The sequence below is a fragment of the Orcinus orca genome, chromosome 15 (genome assembly GCF_937001465.1).
Source record: "Orcinus orca chromosome 15, mOrcOrc1.1, whole genome shotgun sequence".
Taxonomy (NCBI): domain Eukaryota; kingdom Metazoa; phylum Chordata; class Mammalia; order Artiodactyla; family Delphinidae; genus Orcinus; species Orcinus orca.
Window position 1 is genome coordinate 38358406 of NC_064573.1, and position 18693 is coordinate 38377098.

Here is an 18693-nt window from a genome sequence, read left to right on the forward strand (position 1 = left end):
AAAATTGCTGAAAACCCTTTAAAAGAAATTTCAGTAAACAAAAAAGAGAAACCCTTGCACACAGGCAAGAACTTCAGCAGCATTGTGTTCAGGCAAAAACCTGAAGACACAAATGTTTGTCAACCAGAGTTAAACTGTGGTATATTTATACAATGGAATTCTGTAGCTACTGGTTGTTACGCTGTTGACATTCATCTTCAAACCCATCCCCCATGCTCTGTTTTGTGATGCTGAGGCTGAGACTCTGGAAACTTCATTTCTTCTTTGCCACAACGTTCTGTTAAACTCTGCCAACAGGAAGAACCAGAGGCTCTTAGAGGAAGAAAGGACACATTCCTTTCTCTTTGCTTCCTGTTTCTATCAGTGCCACCCCTGTCAGAGATCTTTACCCTGGCAAGAACAGCTGATTCCAGTTGGTAATTCTTCTAGCCCTTATAGAACCAGCCTTTATCATATCTGCTTGGGGATAGCAATACCAGTCAGGCTGGTTTCCCATCATCAGAGGTCAAAGTTCCAGCTCTAAGTGGCTCCCCCTCCAAGCTTCTAGGTTTTAATAATTCCAACTTGTTCTGTTTTCCCAGCCCTAAAGATGGTGGTTGTTTCTGGCAGTTACTACCTACACGATAACCTAGTGTGCCCCTTTTGCTTTTCAGTTCTCCAGCACCAATTTAACAAGTCTTTATATTAAATACTCTCAGTTAAAATAACTGACTAAACCCTGACTGAAATATCAGTGAAAGGAAATGAAATGTAACCATATGCAACATAAATAAATCTCAGGAACATAATGTTGAACAAAAAAGCAAATCACACAATACGAGATCATTTATATAAAGTTTGAAATATATATAAAACTAAACATTGTTTAAAAAATAAATACATGTTTAGACCATATAGGACAGGGGTTGGTAAACTATGACTGCAAGCCAAATCTGGCCCAAAGCTTGTTTTTGTAAAAAAGGTTTATTAAAACACAGCCATGGGGGACTTCCCTGGTGGCGCAGTGGTTAAGAATCTGCCTGCCAATGTAGGGGACGTGGGTTCACGCCCTGGTCCGGGAAGATCCCACATGCCGTGGAGCAACTAAGCCCATGCACCACAACTACTGAGCCTGCGCTCTAGAGCCCGTGAGCCACAACTACTGAGCCCACGTGCCACAACTACTGAAGCCTGCATACCTAGAGCCCGTGCTCCACAACAAGAGAAGCCACCGCAATGAGAAGCTTGCGCACCACAACAAAGAGTAGCCCCCACTTGCCGCAACTAGAGAAAGCCCGCGTGCAGCAACAAAGACCCAACAGAGCCAAAAATAAATACATTAATTAATTAAAAACAAAACAAAACACAGCCATGCACATTCTTTTATACATTGACATACATAAGGCTTTTTCCACACTATAGTGGCAGACTTAGATAATTAAGACAGAAACCATGTGTCTCACAGAGGCTAAATATTTTCCATCTGGCCCTTTACAGAAAAAGTTTGTCAACCCCTGATATAGAAAAACAAAAGAATGACAAACACAAAATTCAGGATAGAGATTACCAAAAAAGATGCTATGCTATAATAAGGGAAGGATACATCTCTACAGACAGACACTACCTCAGACTGCAAGGAAGTCTGAGACTCTTCCTAGTCAATCTTTCTTTCTTTCTCCTCTCACAGTTGCCAGACTTGTAGTGAAATTTTAAGTCTCTCCTTGAATTACAATAGCATCATGGTAATTCAATGGGGAAAAGAATGGTCCTCTTAATAAATGATACTGGACCAACAGACTATCAGTATGGAAAAGTGAACTTGCTATAAAGTTTGTTGCATTTTTAAATCTCTTTAGAAGACAGTTGAAATAAAAGGAATCCAAACTGAAAAGGGGTATGTAAAACTATCTCTATTCACAGATGGCATGATCTTATATATAGAAAATTGTAAGGAATTTACCAAAAAACTATTAGATTAGAACTAATAAATGAATTTAGAAAGGTAGCAGGATAAAAAATCAACTGTTTCTGGACACTAGCAGTGAAAAATCCAAAAATGAAATTAAGAAGACAATTCCGTTAATAGTAGTACCAAAAAGTATAAAACACAATACTTGAAAATAAATTTAACAAAAGGAGTATAAGGCATGTACACTGAAAACTATAAAACATCACTGAAAGAAATTAAAGAAGACCTAAATAAATAGAAAGACATTTTACACACCATATTCAAGGACTGGAAGACTTAATAGTATTAAGTTGAGAGTACTCTCCAAATCGATCTAAAGACTCAACACAACATAGGGGTGGGGGAGTAGGAAATACAAACTATGGGGTGTAAGACAGGCTCAAGGATGTATTGTACAACACGAGGAATATAGCCAGTATTTTGTAATAACTGTAAATGGAAAGTAACCTTTAAAAATTGAATTAAAAAATTTTAAAAATTAAGAAAAAAAGATTCCCAATCTCCTAATTTATGAGAGTAACATATACACAGTACTATATATATATATATATATATATATAACAGATAACTATCAAGGACCTACTGTATAGCACAGGGAACTAGACTCAATATTTTGTAATAACCTATAAGGGAAAAGAATCTGAAAAAGAAAAAATATATATACACATATATAATATATAGGTATATATACAATATATACATAAAAAACTGAATCACTGTACTATACACCTGAAACTAACGTAACATTGTAAATCAACTATACCTGAATTAAAAACTTTTTAAAATTTTTTTTAAAAGATTCAACACAGGGCTTCCCTGGTGGCACAGTGGTTGAGAATCTGCCTGCTAATACAGGGGACACGGGTTCGAGCCCTGGTCTGGGAAGATCCCACATGCCGCGGAGCAACTAGGCCTGTGAGCCACAACTACTGAGCCTGCGCGTCTGGAGCCTGTGCTCCGCAACAAGAGAGGCCACGACAGTGAGAGGCCTGCGCACCACGATGAACAGTGACCCTCGCTTGCCACAACTAGAGAAAGCCCTCGCACAGAAACGAAGATCCAACAAAGACAAAAATAAAAATAAATAAATTAAAAGAAGGTTCAACATTAAAAAAAAAAAGATTCAACACAATTGCTACTGAAATCCAAGTTGACTTTTGTGCGGAAATTGACAAGTTGATTCTATAATTCTTATGGAAATGCAAAAGACCCAGAATAGCCAGAACAACCTTGAAAAGGAAGAACAAACTTGGAGTATTTACACTTCCTGATTCCAGGACTTACTGCAAAGCTACAGTATACTAAAGCAGTGTGGTACTGCGATTAAAATAGAAATATACATCAATGGAATAGAACTGAGATTACAGAAACAAACACATTTATGATTAACAGATTTTCAACAAGGGTGGCAAGACAATCAAAGGAGAAAGAATGGTATTTGCAACAAATGACGCTGGGACAACTGGAAATCCACATGCAAAAGAATGAAGTTGGGTCACTACCCATAGCATGTACAGAAATTACATCAAAATGGATCAAAGCCTAAATGTAATATCTAAAATTATAGAACTCCTAGATATTGGTATAAATCTTTGAGACCTTGGTTTAGTCAATGATTTCTTAGATATGACAGCAAATAAATAATTAAATAAATAAAAGGAAAACACTGATAAGCTGGACTTCATCAAAATTTAAAACTTTCAAGCTCCAAAGGACACCAATAAGAAAGTGAAAAGAGGATTTCACTTGTGGCACAGTGGTTAAGAATCTGCCTGCCAATGCAGGGGACACGGATTCGAGCCCTGGTCTGGGAAGATCCCACATGCCGCAGAGCAACAAAGTCCATGTGCCACAACTACTGAGCCTGCGCTCTAGAGCCAGCAAGCCACGACTACTGAAGCCCCCTTGCCTAGAGCCTGTGCTTCGTCCACAACAAGAGTAGCCCGCACAACACAACGAAGAGTAAGCCCCCATTTACCACAACTAGAGAAAGCCCACGCACAGCAGTGAAGACCCAATGCAGCCAAAAATAAAAATAAATAAATAAATAAATTTTATTTAAAAAAATAAAGAAAGTGAAAAGACAATTCACAAAATTGGAGAAAATATCTGCAAATCATATATATGACAAGGAACTTGGAGATGGAATCTATAAAGAACTCTTACAACTCATCAATAAGAAGACAACCCAATTGAAAAAGATCTGGATAGACATTTCTCTAAAGAACACATACAAATGGCCAAGAAGCACATAAAGAGATGATCATTATTGGCCGTTAGGAAAATACAAATCAAAACCACAATGAGATACCACTTCACACTCACTACGACAATTATAAATAAAAAAGATGGATATAAAGTGTTGGTGAGAATGTGGAGAATCTGGAATCCTCATACATTGCTGGTGGAATGTAAAATGGTATCGCTACTTTGGTAGTTCATCAAAAGGTTAAACAGAGAATTACTATATGACCCAGAAATTCTACTTCTAGGTGTATACACAAGAAAATTGAAAACATACATCCACACAAAAACTTGTACATGAATGCTGACAGCAATATTATTGATAATAGCCAAAAACTGTAACAACCCAAATGTCCTTCAACTGGTGGTTAAACAAAATATGTATTGAGCCATAAAAAGAAATGAAGTAAAGATACATGATACAACATAGATGAAACTTGAAATCACTATACTTAATGAAAAAAGCCAGTCACAAAAGGCCACATGTTACATTATTCCAGTTATATGAAATGTCCAGAACAGACAAATACAGAGACTAAAAGCAGATTAGTGGTTGCCAAGAGCTGATATGAATGGGGAATAGTTTCTGTTCACTATAAAATACACAAACTATTATATGAAAAACTACTTTCAATTTTTGATAAGAACTTGCAAATTCAACTATTCACATCCTAGTGTGAAGTGTACACACTGGGGATATAAGTAACACAGGCAGGCTTTTTGAGCTAATCACAGTTAAATTCTGTAGATAACTAAACGTAAAACAGTTGACCCTTAAACAACATGGGTTTGAACTGCACAAGTCTACTTACAAGCAGATTTTTTTTCAATAAATATATTGCAAAACTTTTTGGAGATTTACAACAATTTGAATAAGCTTGCAGACGAACCACAGAGCCTAAGAAATATTTTTTAAAAATTAAGAAAAAAGGTGTGTCATGAATGCGTAAAGTGTATGTAAATATACATATAACATTCAAAATATGTGTTAATTGACTATTTATGTTATCAGTAAGGCTTTCATTCAACAGTAGGCTATTAGTAAAGTTTTGGGGAGCCAAAAGGTACACGCAAATATTCAACTGCCCGGAGTTCAACACCCCTAACACCTGTGTTGATCAAGGGTCAACTGTAATTAGTAACAAACTAGACATTGAAAATTTCAATATCTGAACATAAACCAGGGACTGAAAAACATTTTTTATATAGAATTCGATAGCAAATGATTTTGGCTTTGTGAGCATTCATCTTTACAGCGCCTCTGCCATTGTAATACGAAAGTGGCAATAACATAACACTAAAAGACTGAGAGTGGCTGTGTTCCAGTAACACTTTACTCACAAAACAGGAAGAAGCAGATTTGGCCTACAGGTCATAGATTGCCAAACCCTGAGTTAAACTCTGGTTGGGGAGACAAAATATAACAAAAAGTAAAGTGAAATAAACCAATCAGATAGAGCATATACCAAAGGAATGTACAGACACTATTAAAGAGGCGAAGAAAGACAAAGGAGAAATCAATGACTGAGCTATAAAAATAAAGTCTTTAAGATATTATTTGCCAAACGAAGGAAATAATAACAATAATAATACAGGCTAATTTTGTTTTAATAAAGCATTTTCTTATATACAAAGGTTTATCCACCATCAACTAACAAATTCACATGAACAAAAGTCACAAAGGACACCTAATAAAAGAAAAAAATTGTCAATTTGATTTACTAACTCCACACAGATCAGGATTTAAGTCTTTGGAGACATACTAAGACAATAAATGTTTCTTAACTAAGGCTTAAAGCAAGCCTGGACATTTTGGAACAAAATGAGTAACACACATTTTATATTCATACTAAGCAAAGCATCCTAGAATCCTCTGTATCTTTAAAAATGCTTGTAGATCATCTAATGTTCTTTCAAGGGCTCCTCTACCCTTATCTATCAGTTATTGGTCAGCATAAAAAAATGACTTACTGGTCAGCATTTATAAAGACTGGAGAATAAGGGGAAAAAAAAAAAACAGAAAAAGAAAAAAAGAAATTACTGACCTGTTCATCTACTGAATCCCCTGCACCTTTTAAAGACTCCATGGAGACTGAAGTAGCAGTCACCCTGGAAGTCTTAAGTGTAACATCAGCTTTTGGATTCACCATCTTGTGTCTTGATCTGATATTTCCTCCTGTAGAAATTCCTAAGGATTTCCATCAAACAAGATTTCAAAATTATATCTTTTCATTCTCTTAAACCCTCCCCCCATCAACCTCTTCCTTGATATCCTCTACTTATGGCACTTGATGGGGAAATCTCTTACTTTATAAACTTCGTTTTAAGGCTCTGTTACTAAATAATGAATCATGAAAAGATGATGTTTTGCATGCAAAGATTCAACTGAAGTATTTTTAAATGGGGATGTGAACATCCGTAAGTCACATTAAAACCAATAAACTACAACATACCATACATACCTTAACTTATTGAAAATTAAAAATCTGATTCTTCACACAATTACGATGCCTCCAGTGGTTCAGTTTTACTACTCATCTCTTAACAACCAGTAAGTAAGCTTTAAAGTCTATTACATAAACACTATATAAAGAAGTTTTCACATTTTTTTGAAATATAAAATTTAAACTATTATTTGTAATATGACAAGAAAAGAATCTCTTGCTCTTTAACACATGAATGAAGTATTCTGTAAATTCATCAAAAGCTGACTTGCCCAGCCAGCCCCTAAAATAAGGCAGTATTTCAAACCTTAGTGGGGTCATACCAAACATTAAAAAAAAAAAAAAAAAATTAGGTTCTGATGAACTGTTCGGCATCTACTTATACCTGCAAAGTTATCCTAATGTTTTTATTTTCTCCTAACTCTTAAGAAGCAAAGGAAGGTTACCAAATTAATGCATAAAATCATACCTGGAACATACACTACTGACTGTTCTTCATCAGAAACTATGCAGGAAGACATAAAGGAAAATACTAGAAAAGATTATCCAACATCCAAACATTGCTGTTCTGTATTTGTTATAATTTGTAATTTGTTTTGACCTGGGAGTTTATAACTAGCTTTTAAAAACAAAACTAGAAAGCACCATAATTAAAATAAATGTAGCAAAATTAATAATCTTTTAAAGTTAATCTTTATATATTCACAACTATCTGCTTTGTAAAAATTTTGGAAGGCCTTGTTCCATAAAAGTTTTATCCATGCTTATTCCCAAGTGAGATACACTACAAATTAGTTTCCTTTCATTTTCTTTCCTTTTGTAAACAAGGAGTTAAATACTCCATTTTGCTCATCATCGGTGAATGACAAGTTATTTTAGGCATGAATTCGTAATTTCAAAGGGAGCTTTAGCTTTTAATTTTAAAGTAAGCTTTAGCATTGACATATATACAGTACCAAATGTAAAATGGATAGCTAGCGGGAAGCTGCTGCATAGCACAGGGAGATCAGCTCTGATGCTTTGTGAGGACCTGGAGGGGTGGGATAGGGAGGATGGGAAGAGGCTCAAGAGGGAGGGGATATGGGGATATATGTATACTTATAGCTGATTCACTTTGTTGTACAACAGAAACTAACACAACATTGTAAAGCAATTATACTCCAAAAAAGATATATTAAAAAAAAAAGAATCTGTAATTTCAAAGTGAGCTTCAGCTTTGAAGAACAAACACTGTTTGGGGGCAAGTCAATCATGCCAACACAAAAAACATTTTTTATTCTTCTGCAGTATATTCATGAAATGTCTCAAGAAGCCCTACTATTTAACAAGTTGAAGAAATTTAAGACAAAAAGGACTATTCTGAATTTCAAAAGGAGAAATTCAGAAAGGCTAGAACACTGCTATAGAAAGGGAACCAATATAATAAGAAAGTTTACTTTCCAGAAATAAAATTTTATTCAGAACTATATCTAAATCCAGGTATGTCCACCATTTGATAACCTTCTATTACACTTCCAGGAAGTAAGTGTCTAAACAATTTTTTTCAAATGATCTAGAAAATACTAAAGTTTTGTTACTTTATAAAACACTTTCTTTTCCAAAATTTGTAGACAAACCAATTATTAACTATTTCCTCCTGGGAAAAGGCTGGAATAAAACAGTGGATTAATAACATGTTAAAAAATCAATATATTTCAGTTCAGAATCAATTCTAGTAATGGAATCTTTTCAAGGAATGCTGATTGAAATGCCTAGAATCTCTATGGAACACAAAGATGGTGCTTACTGTCTGAACTGCCAGGTGGTTTCTAACAGCTCTCTGCAGCACTATCACAGCTTCAAGCTTTTGGCTGATAGGGCCTCTAAATCTTTAAATTCCCTTAGACATCAGGGATGGAGCTTAGAAAATCTTAGGAGGCACATAAGACAAGTAAACAAGCAAAAACTTAGACCCCACAAGTCCAAGGAAATTGACTGCAACTAACACTGGAGCAGAGAGAGAATTTCTAAATTCACTGACATACAATCCAAAAAAAAATCCTTACAAAATGAAATTGTGCACGCTCTTTAACAGTAGATTCATTTTTTACATCCCTTGGGACTGCACACACTGCAGGTGCTCAATAAATGTTTAATCATTTGCTGTTGGAAATATACACATGGGAGAAAGTACCCAGCGGAAAAAAGTCAAGATGACCCAGGACATGTTCCATACGGCAGTGTCTTCAACTAGAGTATAAAGTAGTGATGAATTTGCAGAACATTCTCCATCTCCAAGGATGACGTATGGGAAGACTGACATAACAGAGTCCTGGAAAACATACTACACTTCTCTGGATCATTCACAAAGGAGCCTGCTCAACAGCTGGAAGAGACCAGCCACTGAGGACCCCACTCAGCTGCACCTTGATTTGGAAGCTCATCAAGTATTTTACACTTTCTCCTCTCTTCTCAAACCAGATGCCACTTCCCCCATCCTTACTCTAAGCTAATAACTTTGCTTCCTACTTCTTTAAGAAAAACCAACTGTAGAAGCCTTCCACAAGCTTCTGTTTGCAGATCACATGATACTACATATAGAAAACCCTAAAGACTCCACCAAAAAACTGTTAGAACGAATAAATAAATTCAGTTTGTTTATAAACAAAAGTTGTAGGATACAAAATCAATATATAAAAATCTGTTGCATTTCTATACAAGAATAACCAACTATCAGAAAGGCAAATTAGGAAAATAATCCAATTTACAAATGCATCAAAAAAGAATAAAATATCTAGGAATAAACTTAACCAAGGAGGTGAAAGACCTATCCACTGAAAACTATAAGACATTGATAAAAGAAAATGAAGAAAACACAAATAGATATTCCATGCTCATGAATTGAAAGAATATTGTTTAAATGTCCATAAAGCAATCTACAGATTCAATGCAATCTCTATCAAAATTCCAATGCCATTTTTCACAGAAATAGAACAAACAATCCTAAAATTTGTATGGAACCACAAAAGACCCCAATTAGACAAAGCAATTTTGAGAAAGAAGAATAAAGCTGGAGGTATCACACTTCCTGGTTTCAAAATATTACAAAGCTATAGTTATCAAAACAGTACAGCACTAGCATAAAAACAGACACAAAAGACCCCCATGATAGCTACACTTTTCCTGCTTTATTTTTCTCCATGGCACCTGTAATCACTGGACATATAATATTATTTTACTTATTCATGAACTCATCTCATTTCACTAAAATGTAAGCAGCAAGCGGGTGAAGATTTGCATCGTTTTGTTCAATGTTGTATCACCTAAGGTCAAAGCATGCCTGGCTCATGGTAAACCATCTATGAACGAATGAAATTGATATTTATTTAATCCTATGAGGCACTGTCCAACAACTCAGTGTTATCCTTCTCTTTTTGTCCTATTCAAAATATGCACACAAAACCCACTAGCTACATCCATGCCAAATTTCTTTTCAAGTATAAAAACGCTAAATAAACAGACCTTAACAAAAGTTTTTATAAATAAGACAGAAATATTTGAAATTGCCTCCATCCAACCTATCCTTTCTAATCATTTGTAATCTATCTTCAGCTCTTTATCTTAAGAACCCAAATATTTACCTTCTTCAAATACAAAGATTCCCAACAAATATATATATTTTATGGCAAAGTCAAAGAGACACAATATATACGAAATGTATATTGGACCTCTTATTGGGTTCTATGTGCCACCTTAGTTCTACTTGGTTCATTTGGAAGTGCCTCAATAAGACAAGTACAGCAAATTATAAAGAGTCTTTAATGCCCAAGTTTCCGGAATTAAAGTAGTAATGAGAAACCCAAGGCAGAAGTGGTAGAGAGAAATAAGTATACCTACCCTAACCAGGATCTCAAGAAAATAAACTTAGTACTTCCCACTCTACCCTAACCTTATGAGTTTGAATCACTTACCAACAACGTGCGTATTATTATTACTAACCACAACTATTTTCCTGACTAGTGTATTATTTTAACATCAACGTAAAGTCTCTATTTTTAATTAAAAACTCAATGGCAGAGATTATAGCTACTGCAATGTTTTGACCAGGTCCTTTACAGTTCTAACTAACATCAAGTTCATAATATTGTTAATGATAATACACTTGAGTGCACTTCAGCAAATTTAGATACTGAAGAAACACTAACTTCTTTTGATATTACCAGGAGCTATAATGAAGGAGGAAAGCAGTTTATGGCCGAAGGGGCATATTCTACTTGCAGATTTAAGCCATAAATGACAACATGGCATACTCATTGTTTACACATTGGGTATAAAGACATACCTTGTGCAAAACAGCACTGCTGAATCATATTGTGCAGGAGATACATAACTCATAAGAACAACAGTATGAAAAAGGTGATATTCAGTCACAGATGATCTGTCCTCAGATGACGGAAACATCCAGGACTAGGAAATCGCTCAATCATATTTCTCTAATTGCTTAGGTGAAACACTGAAAATCTTTCAATAGTGTGAAAATAATACCAGATTATAGGTGCATAATTTTTGGTCTTTTTCTATTGAAAGTTCTAATTATAAATGCTTTGGGGTGGTCTGGGAAGTCATCATTGTGACAAGAAAAGAGATCAAGATCAAAAGACACGTGACTAAATCAAATGATTGATAATTATTGTTATGCTTTTTAGCAAAGATTCAGTAACAAATTTATATTTGACATTGCTTTTATGTCCTATAGAGATTAAAATGAAAATATCTGAGTCTGGATATTAATTGGTCATTATGTGGAATAGGAAGGGTGATAGTGGTAACTTTGCAATTCCTTTCAAGCATCTGAATTTCTACAGAATGTAATCATCACCATTTTCCCCATATAATTTCAACTCCCCACTTTGAATGGGAAGATTAGTATTTTACATAAATGTTTAGAGTAAGGGAGAGTGTAAGAGAAAAGGAAGGCTATGTGACTTCTATATGAAATAGGGAGTAATATGACTGCACGAATAACTGAGAGTACAGGGTTGCTAAGACCAGGAGCATAGATTTACTTTACATACCTATTAACTTAATCAGACCCACTGCAACAGACTGTCTCCCCTCCCCACGCCCCACACACATTCTATATCACAACAATATTCTTACATATTCTGTATCAGCACAATAGCATTGGTTATACAGAAAGTTAAGGAATAATAACCAAAGCCACATGGATGGTTATGAAAATGATTACACTAAAGAAGCACATTATAAGCTAATAATCTTCAAATATCTCTATCACAAAATTCTAACAATGCAGAGGTAATGTTTCATGAGAAAGTATGACTCATCCCAATTTCCTAACTTCCTAATTCAGCCCACTTGTTCCCAGTGTACATATTCTACTGATAGGTAAAGAAAAAAATATTTTATTTGCACAGTGCATCAGTGTGCTTTTATCCACCGTGTACACGATTTCACTTGATTCCCACCGACCTATCACACACAAGTGTAATTATGTTTAGAAAGTTCATAACACTAAACACGGAGCAACAGGAAATGCAAAAATATCCCACTCTCCACGGCATGACACTTTAATCCTAGTAATTCAACAAGGGTAACTGATAATACAACTTTCTAAGTTTTACTGAGAGCTAAGCAGAATGTGCAAAGAAAAATTCTGCCAAAGTTAAGAGCAATCCTTCCAACAATGCCATCACCAATCCTAGTAAACAGACAAAAAGACTTGCCTCTGCGGGCACCCAATACACTGAATGCCTTCCTTTCAGGTAACACTCCTCTAACATGAAACAAATTATCAGAACCAAAGATCAGCCTAGAACAGTCTACCTAACACAGGGAAAGAACCAGTTTTGTCAGACATCTCATCATAGATACTAATCTGGGAATACTACCGCAAGGATAAAAGCGCCACAGCTTCTCTACCATAAAACAACCCAAGAACTTCAGTCCTGCTAGTGGGACCCTCAATCTACATGCAAATCAACACCACTTCCAGGCCCTAAAATCTGCATCGCGTCCTATTCCATAATCATCATCACCAGATCATGTCCGCGTGAAACCAAGTCCACACTTCTCCAAAGATCTCAGTATGAAAATAAATCACCACTGACAGGCCTTCTAAGTCCGACAAGGTCCTGACTTACTCTTAACAACGCAGACTGAGGACACTCCTAAACCAAGACAAAAAGCTCTTGGACCACCCAACACCATGCACTCCTCCACAAGCTCACTCCGAAGAGACTAGGTCGGCCGGAGGTCATCCCGGGCAGAGGGACCCTTCCAGCCCCAGGAGAGGCCAAGACTCTAGGCCATCTTTCCAGAGCTCACCGCCAAGGAGGGCTGGGAAACATCTGTGCCGAGTCCCCACGCCTGAACTCCAGCCTGGACACAGTGCAGGCTCTCTGACACCTAATACCCAAGCAAGAGCATAGCCCAGCACCCGGACGGCGGCCGGACGGGACGGCCCCGCCACCGGGGTCCGCGGCAAGCTTCTTCCCTGCACTCCGCGTCCCTCGCGACCGTTCGCCGCACCGGGTAAAGCGCCGGCGCCCCCTGCCAGGCGGGCAAAGGATACAGTCGCGGCTCCAGAACGCCGCCGCGCCGAGTCGGGAGGGGCCCTCCACGTCCGCCATCTTGAAACAACCGCCACTCGGGGCGTCCCGCCGAGGCCGTCCAACCCCGGCCTCCAGGCCCGGTCCCGATTGGCCGCACTGCGCAGAGGCCCGCCCCCGCTTACGCAGCCGGCCCCGGCGGGGCGGGAGGGTCCGGGGGGTGGAGTCACCGTGTCCCGGCGGCGTGGTGTGGAGCCCCCGCCGGGGCGGCGGGAACGAGCGCCTCGTAGAACTGCTACTCCCAGAGCAGCCCGGGCCCCCCATCTCCGCCCAGCCGCGCTCTCAGGCTCCGAGCACTACAACTCCCGGCATGCCGTGAACTTGACGGCCGCGCCTCCCGGGCGGAGTCCGGCCCTCCCGGCCGCCCGGCTCCCCCGCCCTGTCCCAGCCGCTCCTCAGACCGCGCGCGGAGCTGGGATGCAAGCCATGGAGGAGACACCGCCCCCGTTGCTGGGCAGCAACAAGCCGCACCTGGAGAAGCTGACCTTGGGGGTCACCCGCATCCTAGGTGAGTGGGACGGGGGGGCCGTGGGGGCCACTGCGGGACGAGGGGTGTGCCGTGGAAGCACGGAGGGAAGGCAAGAGCCGGACCCTGTAGGCCAGTGGGCATCGCGGCTGTAACTTCCGTTGTTAAGGGGGAAATTGGGGAATGGGGTGCTTGACTAGGCCGGGGAAGGGTTTGCGGGGAGTGTGGATACAGAGATGTGAAGCTCGAAGGTCGCCCCACCCGAAGTCCCACAACAGGGCCCAAGAAGGTCGGGCATAGATGTTCAAAGGGGAGGCAGCAGGCACCTGACAGTTGGGGGGTTGGCTGTCCCGAGAGGCCTTCTTGGCCTCTGGTAGCAGAGAGAGCTGGGGGAATGTTGCAGCCAACCTCCCAGGGTACCAATTCCCATGCGCCTCCCCGTACATGGTACCTGAAGTGGTCCAGAGGAATCAAGGCTGGCACCATTGAATGAATGGGTGGTTTTCCTTTACTAACCTTTAATAAGCACTAACCTTTACTTAGTACCCACCGCTATGTTACATGCTGGGGCAACAATAAAATAAAATGAAATGAAACACAAACACAGTTCAGTAATCTGTTATCGCTCAGAAGTAGCACACAGGAGGAGGTGATTGACCTTACCTGGAGAGTTAAGAAATACGTCCCACGGGAGATGATGCTAAATTTTGAAAGACAAATGGGAGTTAGCCAGATAACTAAGGAGGAAGGCAATCTAAGCAGGTCGGAACAGTATGCTTCAGTGCCTTCCCATCGCATTCATAATAGAATCCAAATTCTGTACCATGGCCCACAAGTCTGCTATAATTTGCCCTCATCTGTCTTTCTGACGTTATTTTCACTCTGGCTTTGCCGCAGTAGCCTCCTTGTACCATTAGCACACTAAGCTTATTCCCACTTAAAGGCTGTTGCGATTTACTAGACCTTGCATCTGGAATTCTCTTCCTGTCAATGTCTGTCTCCGACTTCATTCAGATCTCTGATTGAATATCATGAGCTCAGAGAAACCTTTCCTGAATATAGTCTTAATAACACCCTTCCCTATTACTCTGTTCCCTTAACCCACTTTTTTTTTTTATCCTCACGGCTTTGTCACTACTTGAAATTATATATTTTACTTGAAATTATATATTTATTTGGTTGGTTTTTTTGTCTGTCTTTTTTTCTGTAGTAGAGGTCCATGAGAATAGGAACTTTGTATTGCTCTTCCCTGTATTCCCCAGTGCCTAAGACAGTAAATGAGGCATGAAACATCCTGATGTGTTTGGGAGAAGTGATAGATTTTAGAAATGAAATTATAGAGTAGGGCAAGGAGAGGTCTAATCATCAAGATCACCCATATCCTATCTCCTCATTCTTATCCAAACTTCTGCCCTGTTGCTTCTTGTACTCCTGGACTTAGGCAGGTCTTGCTATTCCACAGGCATGCTTCATTAGTATCTTTATAAGTCTAGGAAGTTTTCTCTAAATAAGAAGTTATTTTCTTTTGATAAATGTTTAATCCACTTAAGTCAAGCCAACTAAATTTCCCTTAAGCTGTCAGCTCGATTTAAAGACCTAAATAATTAAGTGACTGTAAACATTTTAAATTTCATTTATGCATTTAATATATTCTATCTATTAAGCATTTCACATGTCTGGCAAACTGGTAATAGCTACAAGTCAAAAACTACGTGAGGAATTAACTGACTCTGTTAAACTTTTAGGAAATCTAGCCTCCTGTAAACAGTCTATTTATAAACTTAATCAAAACCTAATAATTTCAAGTTAAAAAGCACAAGTCGAAAATCATTTGCAGACATACCTCAGAAATGTTGGGGGTTTGGTTCCAGACCACTGCAATAAAGTGGATATCCTAATAAAGTGAGCCACACAAATTTTTGGTTTCCCAGTCCATATAAAAGTTATGATTACACTATACTGTAGTCTATTAAGTGTGCAATAGCATTGTGTCTAAAATAAATGTATATACCTTAAAAAAAAACTTTATTGCTAAAAAATGCTAAATATCATCTGACAATGCAGGGTTGCCACAAACCTTCAATTTGTAAAAAACACAATACCTGAGAAAAACAATTTTACTGCACAAAAAAGTGCAGTAAAATGAGTATGCCTGTATATTATTTTTTCACATTTGTTTTTTGTTTGAAAAGATAATATATTAAGGGGATTTTTTTTAAAACAAGGCAGCTGAAGTCAGTGGTGGGTGTATGGTAAACAACCTCCCTAAAAGATATGAAATGACTCCACAATTGCATTTTTATCCAAAACCAAACTCTCAGCATTGCTTAAAGACAGAGAATACCATCTGTTCAGAATGGCCGAATAAAAAGAGAAAAAGCAACAAATCACAGGGCCAGACCCTAATTGTTCCTGCCACACTCCCTCACTACTAGAAGGCTCTGTGACAAGCAGACAGACCCATGAAGAGGCTAGTTGGAACAATCAACAGAAACTAGAAACTAGCGTCACTAACCTAGAAATCTTTTTAAACAGCACAATAATGCAAAATGAAGGAGAGAAAAGTAAAACCCATAGAGAACTAATGCTAAAATCAGGAAATAAAATGTCCAACAGACAGCTGAGGAAAACTCTTAACCAAAAACCAACTGTGAAGCAGAAGAAAATGGTAAGTCTAAACTCCAGACAAAATTAAAATACATGAACAAGTATAGAAAATTCAATGAAAGAAAGTGTGAACCAAGGATATAATATCTAGCCAAACTGTCTTTAAAATAAAAGAACTTAGGGAATTCTATACCCATGAACCCTTCCTGAGGAATCTACTGGAGGATAGATTTCATCAAATCAGATATAGCTTGGGAAACCTTCAGCAAAAAAACTGATGCTGAGCATCATTTTCATACAGACACATACACGTGAACATACATAAATACATACACATAAGACTAAAGCAAAGGCGGGAGGAGAGTGGAAGAATGATGTACCAGTTGTTATCTATTATGACAAATTAAAAGGGCATTTGAAAGGGTATAAGTACAATGTAACTGGTGGGCAGATTTCTTAGATGACCTCCAATGCCACCTACCTGTGTATAATACTTTACTCTTGAAAATGGGCATGACCTGTGAAGATGATGAATGTCATTCTATGGCTTAGGTTACATTATATGACAAAGGCAGAGATTTTTTGGTGTATGTAATTGAAGTACCTAATCAGTTGACTTTGACTTAAAAGGGACATTATCCTAGGTAGGCCTGACCTAATCAGGTGAGCATTCTAAAAGAGGGTATAGAAGTCAGACAGATTTCCTCCTGGCTTTGAAAAAGTAAGCTGCCATGTTGTGAGAGATCCTAGGAGAGGACCAATAGCAAGGAACTGCTAGTTGCTTCTAGGAGCTGAGAGCAGCCTCCTAGCTCATGGTCATCAAGAGAACAGGATCCTCAGTCCTACCACTGCTAAGTGTGGTAATTTGTTATGCAGCATAGAAAACTAGTACATATTTTATTACCTGGGTGCTTCTGTAACATATACTTAAATGGAAGTGTCTTTGGAACTGGGAAGTGGCTGGAGGCTGGAGGAACTTTCAGGAACTTGATAGAGAAAGTCAAAATCACCATGAAAAGACTGTAATAGAAATCTGGACTATAACAATATGGAGAATACTGCTGGTGAGGACTCAGAAGGAAATAGCATAATGGCAGAAATAAATCCTACCTTATTAGTAGTTACATTTAATGTAAATAAACTAGACACTCCCATGAGAAGGCAGAAATTGACATAAGATTTTAGAAAAACAAAAACATGATTCAAATATACCCAGTCTACAAGAGACACATTTTGTATTTAAAGACACAAATAGTTAAAAGTGAAAAGATGGGGGAAAAATATACCATGCAACTAGAACCCAAAGTAGAGCTTGAGTGGCTATACTAATATCAGGCAAAATAATCTTTAAAACAAAGTTCATTATTAGAAACAAAGGAGGAGGGCTTCCCTGGTGGCGCAGTGGTTGAGAGTCCGCCTGCTGATGCAGGGAACACGGGTTCGTGCCCCGGTCCGGGAAGATCCCACATGCCGCCGAGTGGCTGGGCCCGTGAGCCGTGGCCGCTGAGCCTGCGCTGTCCGGAGCCTGTGCTCCTCAACGGGAGAGGCCACAACAGTGAGAGGCCCGCGTACAGCAAAAAAAAAAAAAGAAACAAAGGAGGACAGTTCATAATGATAATAGGTGTCAATGCTCAGAAAGGCAAAACAATTATAATCTATGTGTACCTACAAAGGCCCAAAATACATGAAGCAAAAACTGACAGACTTGAAAGGAGAAGTAGACAATTCAACAATAATAATTTGATACTTAAACGCCCTACTTATAACAATGGATAAAACACCTAAGCAGGAAGTCAACAAGGAAATAGTAAACATAAGCAACACTGTAAATCGACTATACCTAACAGACATCCATAGAACACTTTACCCTAAAAGAGTAGAATAAAAATTCTTCTCAAGTATACATGGAGTAACCTCAAGAATAAACCATATGTTTGACAAGCTGAAATAAATTTTAAAGGATTGATGTCATACAAAGTGTTCTCTGATGATAGAACACATCCAAACTGTGGGATAGAGTGAAAACATAAAAACAAATCAGACTTCCTCAATCTGATAAAGGGCATCTATGAAAAATCCATGGCTAACATTATACTCAATGGTGAAAAACTGTATGATTTACCATTAAAATCAGGAAAAAGGCAAATATTCATGGGATCCCCAGCACCACACCAGGTTTGACAGTTCACTAGGAGGATTACAGGACAGACAGTCATGTGATTTATTACAGCAGAAACAAAGGGAAAGGTGCATGTGGGGAAATCAAGGAAACCAGATGTAAGTTTTCTCTCAGTGAAATCACATGGGACACAATTGTTCCAGCAACGTGTGACAACACATCTGAAATGTTGTCTACTAGGGAAGCTTATTTGAGCC

At 38.3% G+C, this 18693-nt stretch overlaps 2 protein-coding genes across 13 annotated transcripts in view; one reads left to right on the forward strand and one right to left on the reverse strand.

Annotated features, from left to right (window-relative positions):
* The window catches only part of KIAA1328 (KIAA1328 ortholog), a 391560-nt gene extending 378052 nt beyond the window's left edge, over positions 1 to 13508 (reverse strand). For 6 of the 9 annotated variants that reach the window (XR_007471679.1, XM_004283444.3, XM_033412323.2 and 3 more), the window contains exons 1-3: positions 13208 to 13508; positions 7106 to 7141; positions 6238 to 6380 (exon numbers count right to left, since the gene is read on the reverse strand). Coding sequence is in view for 8 of the 9 variants with exons in the window: in XM_004283444.3 (XP_004283492.3) it covers positions 6238 to 6380; positions 7106 to 7141; positions 13208 to 13508 (480 nt within the window). In the remaining variant the exon portion in view is untranslated. The other 3 variants (XM_033412328.2, XM_033412327.2, XM_033412329.2) reach the window with 3 other exon arrangements.
* Positions 13509 to 13571: 63 nt separating this feature from the next.
* Positions 13572 to 18693, forward strand: part of TPGS2 (tubulin polyglutamylase complex subunit 2) — a 55070-nt gene continuing 49948 nt past the window's right edge. For all 4 annotated transcript variants that reach the window (XM_004283445.4, XM_033412334.2, XM_033412335.2 and 1 more), the window contains exon 1: positions 13572 to 13752. In XM_004283445.4, the coding sequence (XP_004283493.1) occupies positions 13662 to 13752 (91 nt within the window). In that variant the 5' untranslated portion in view covers positions 13572 to 13661. The remainder of the gene's footprint in view (positions 13753 to 18693) is intronic.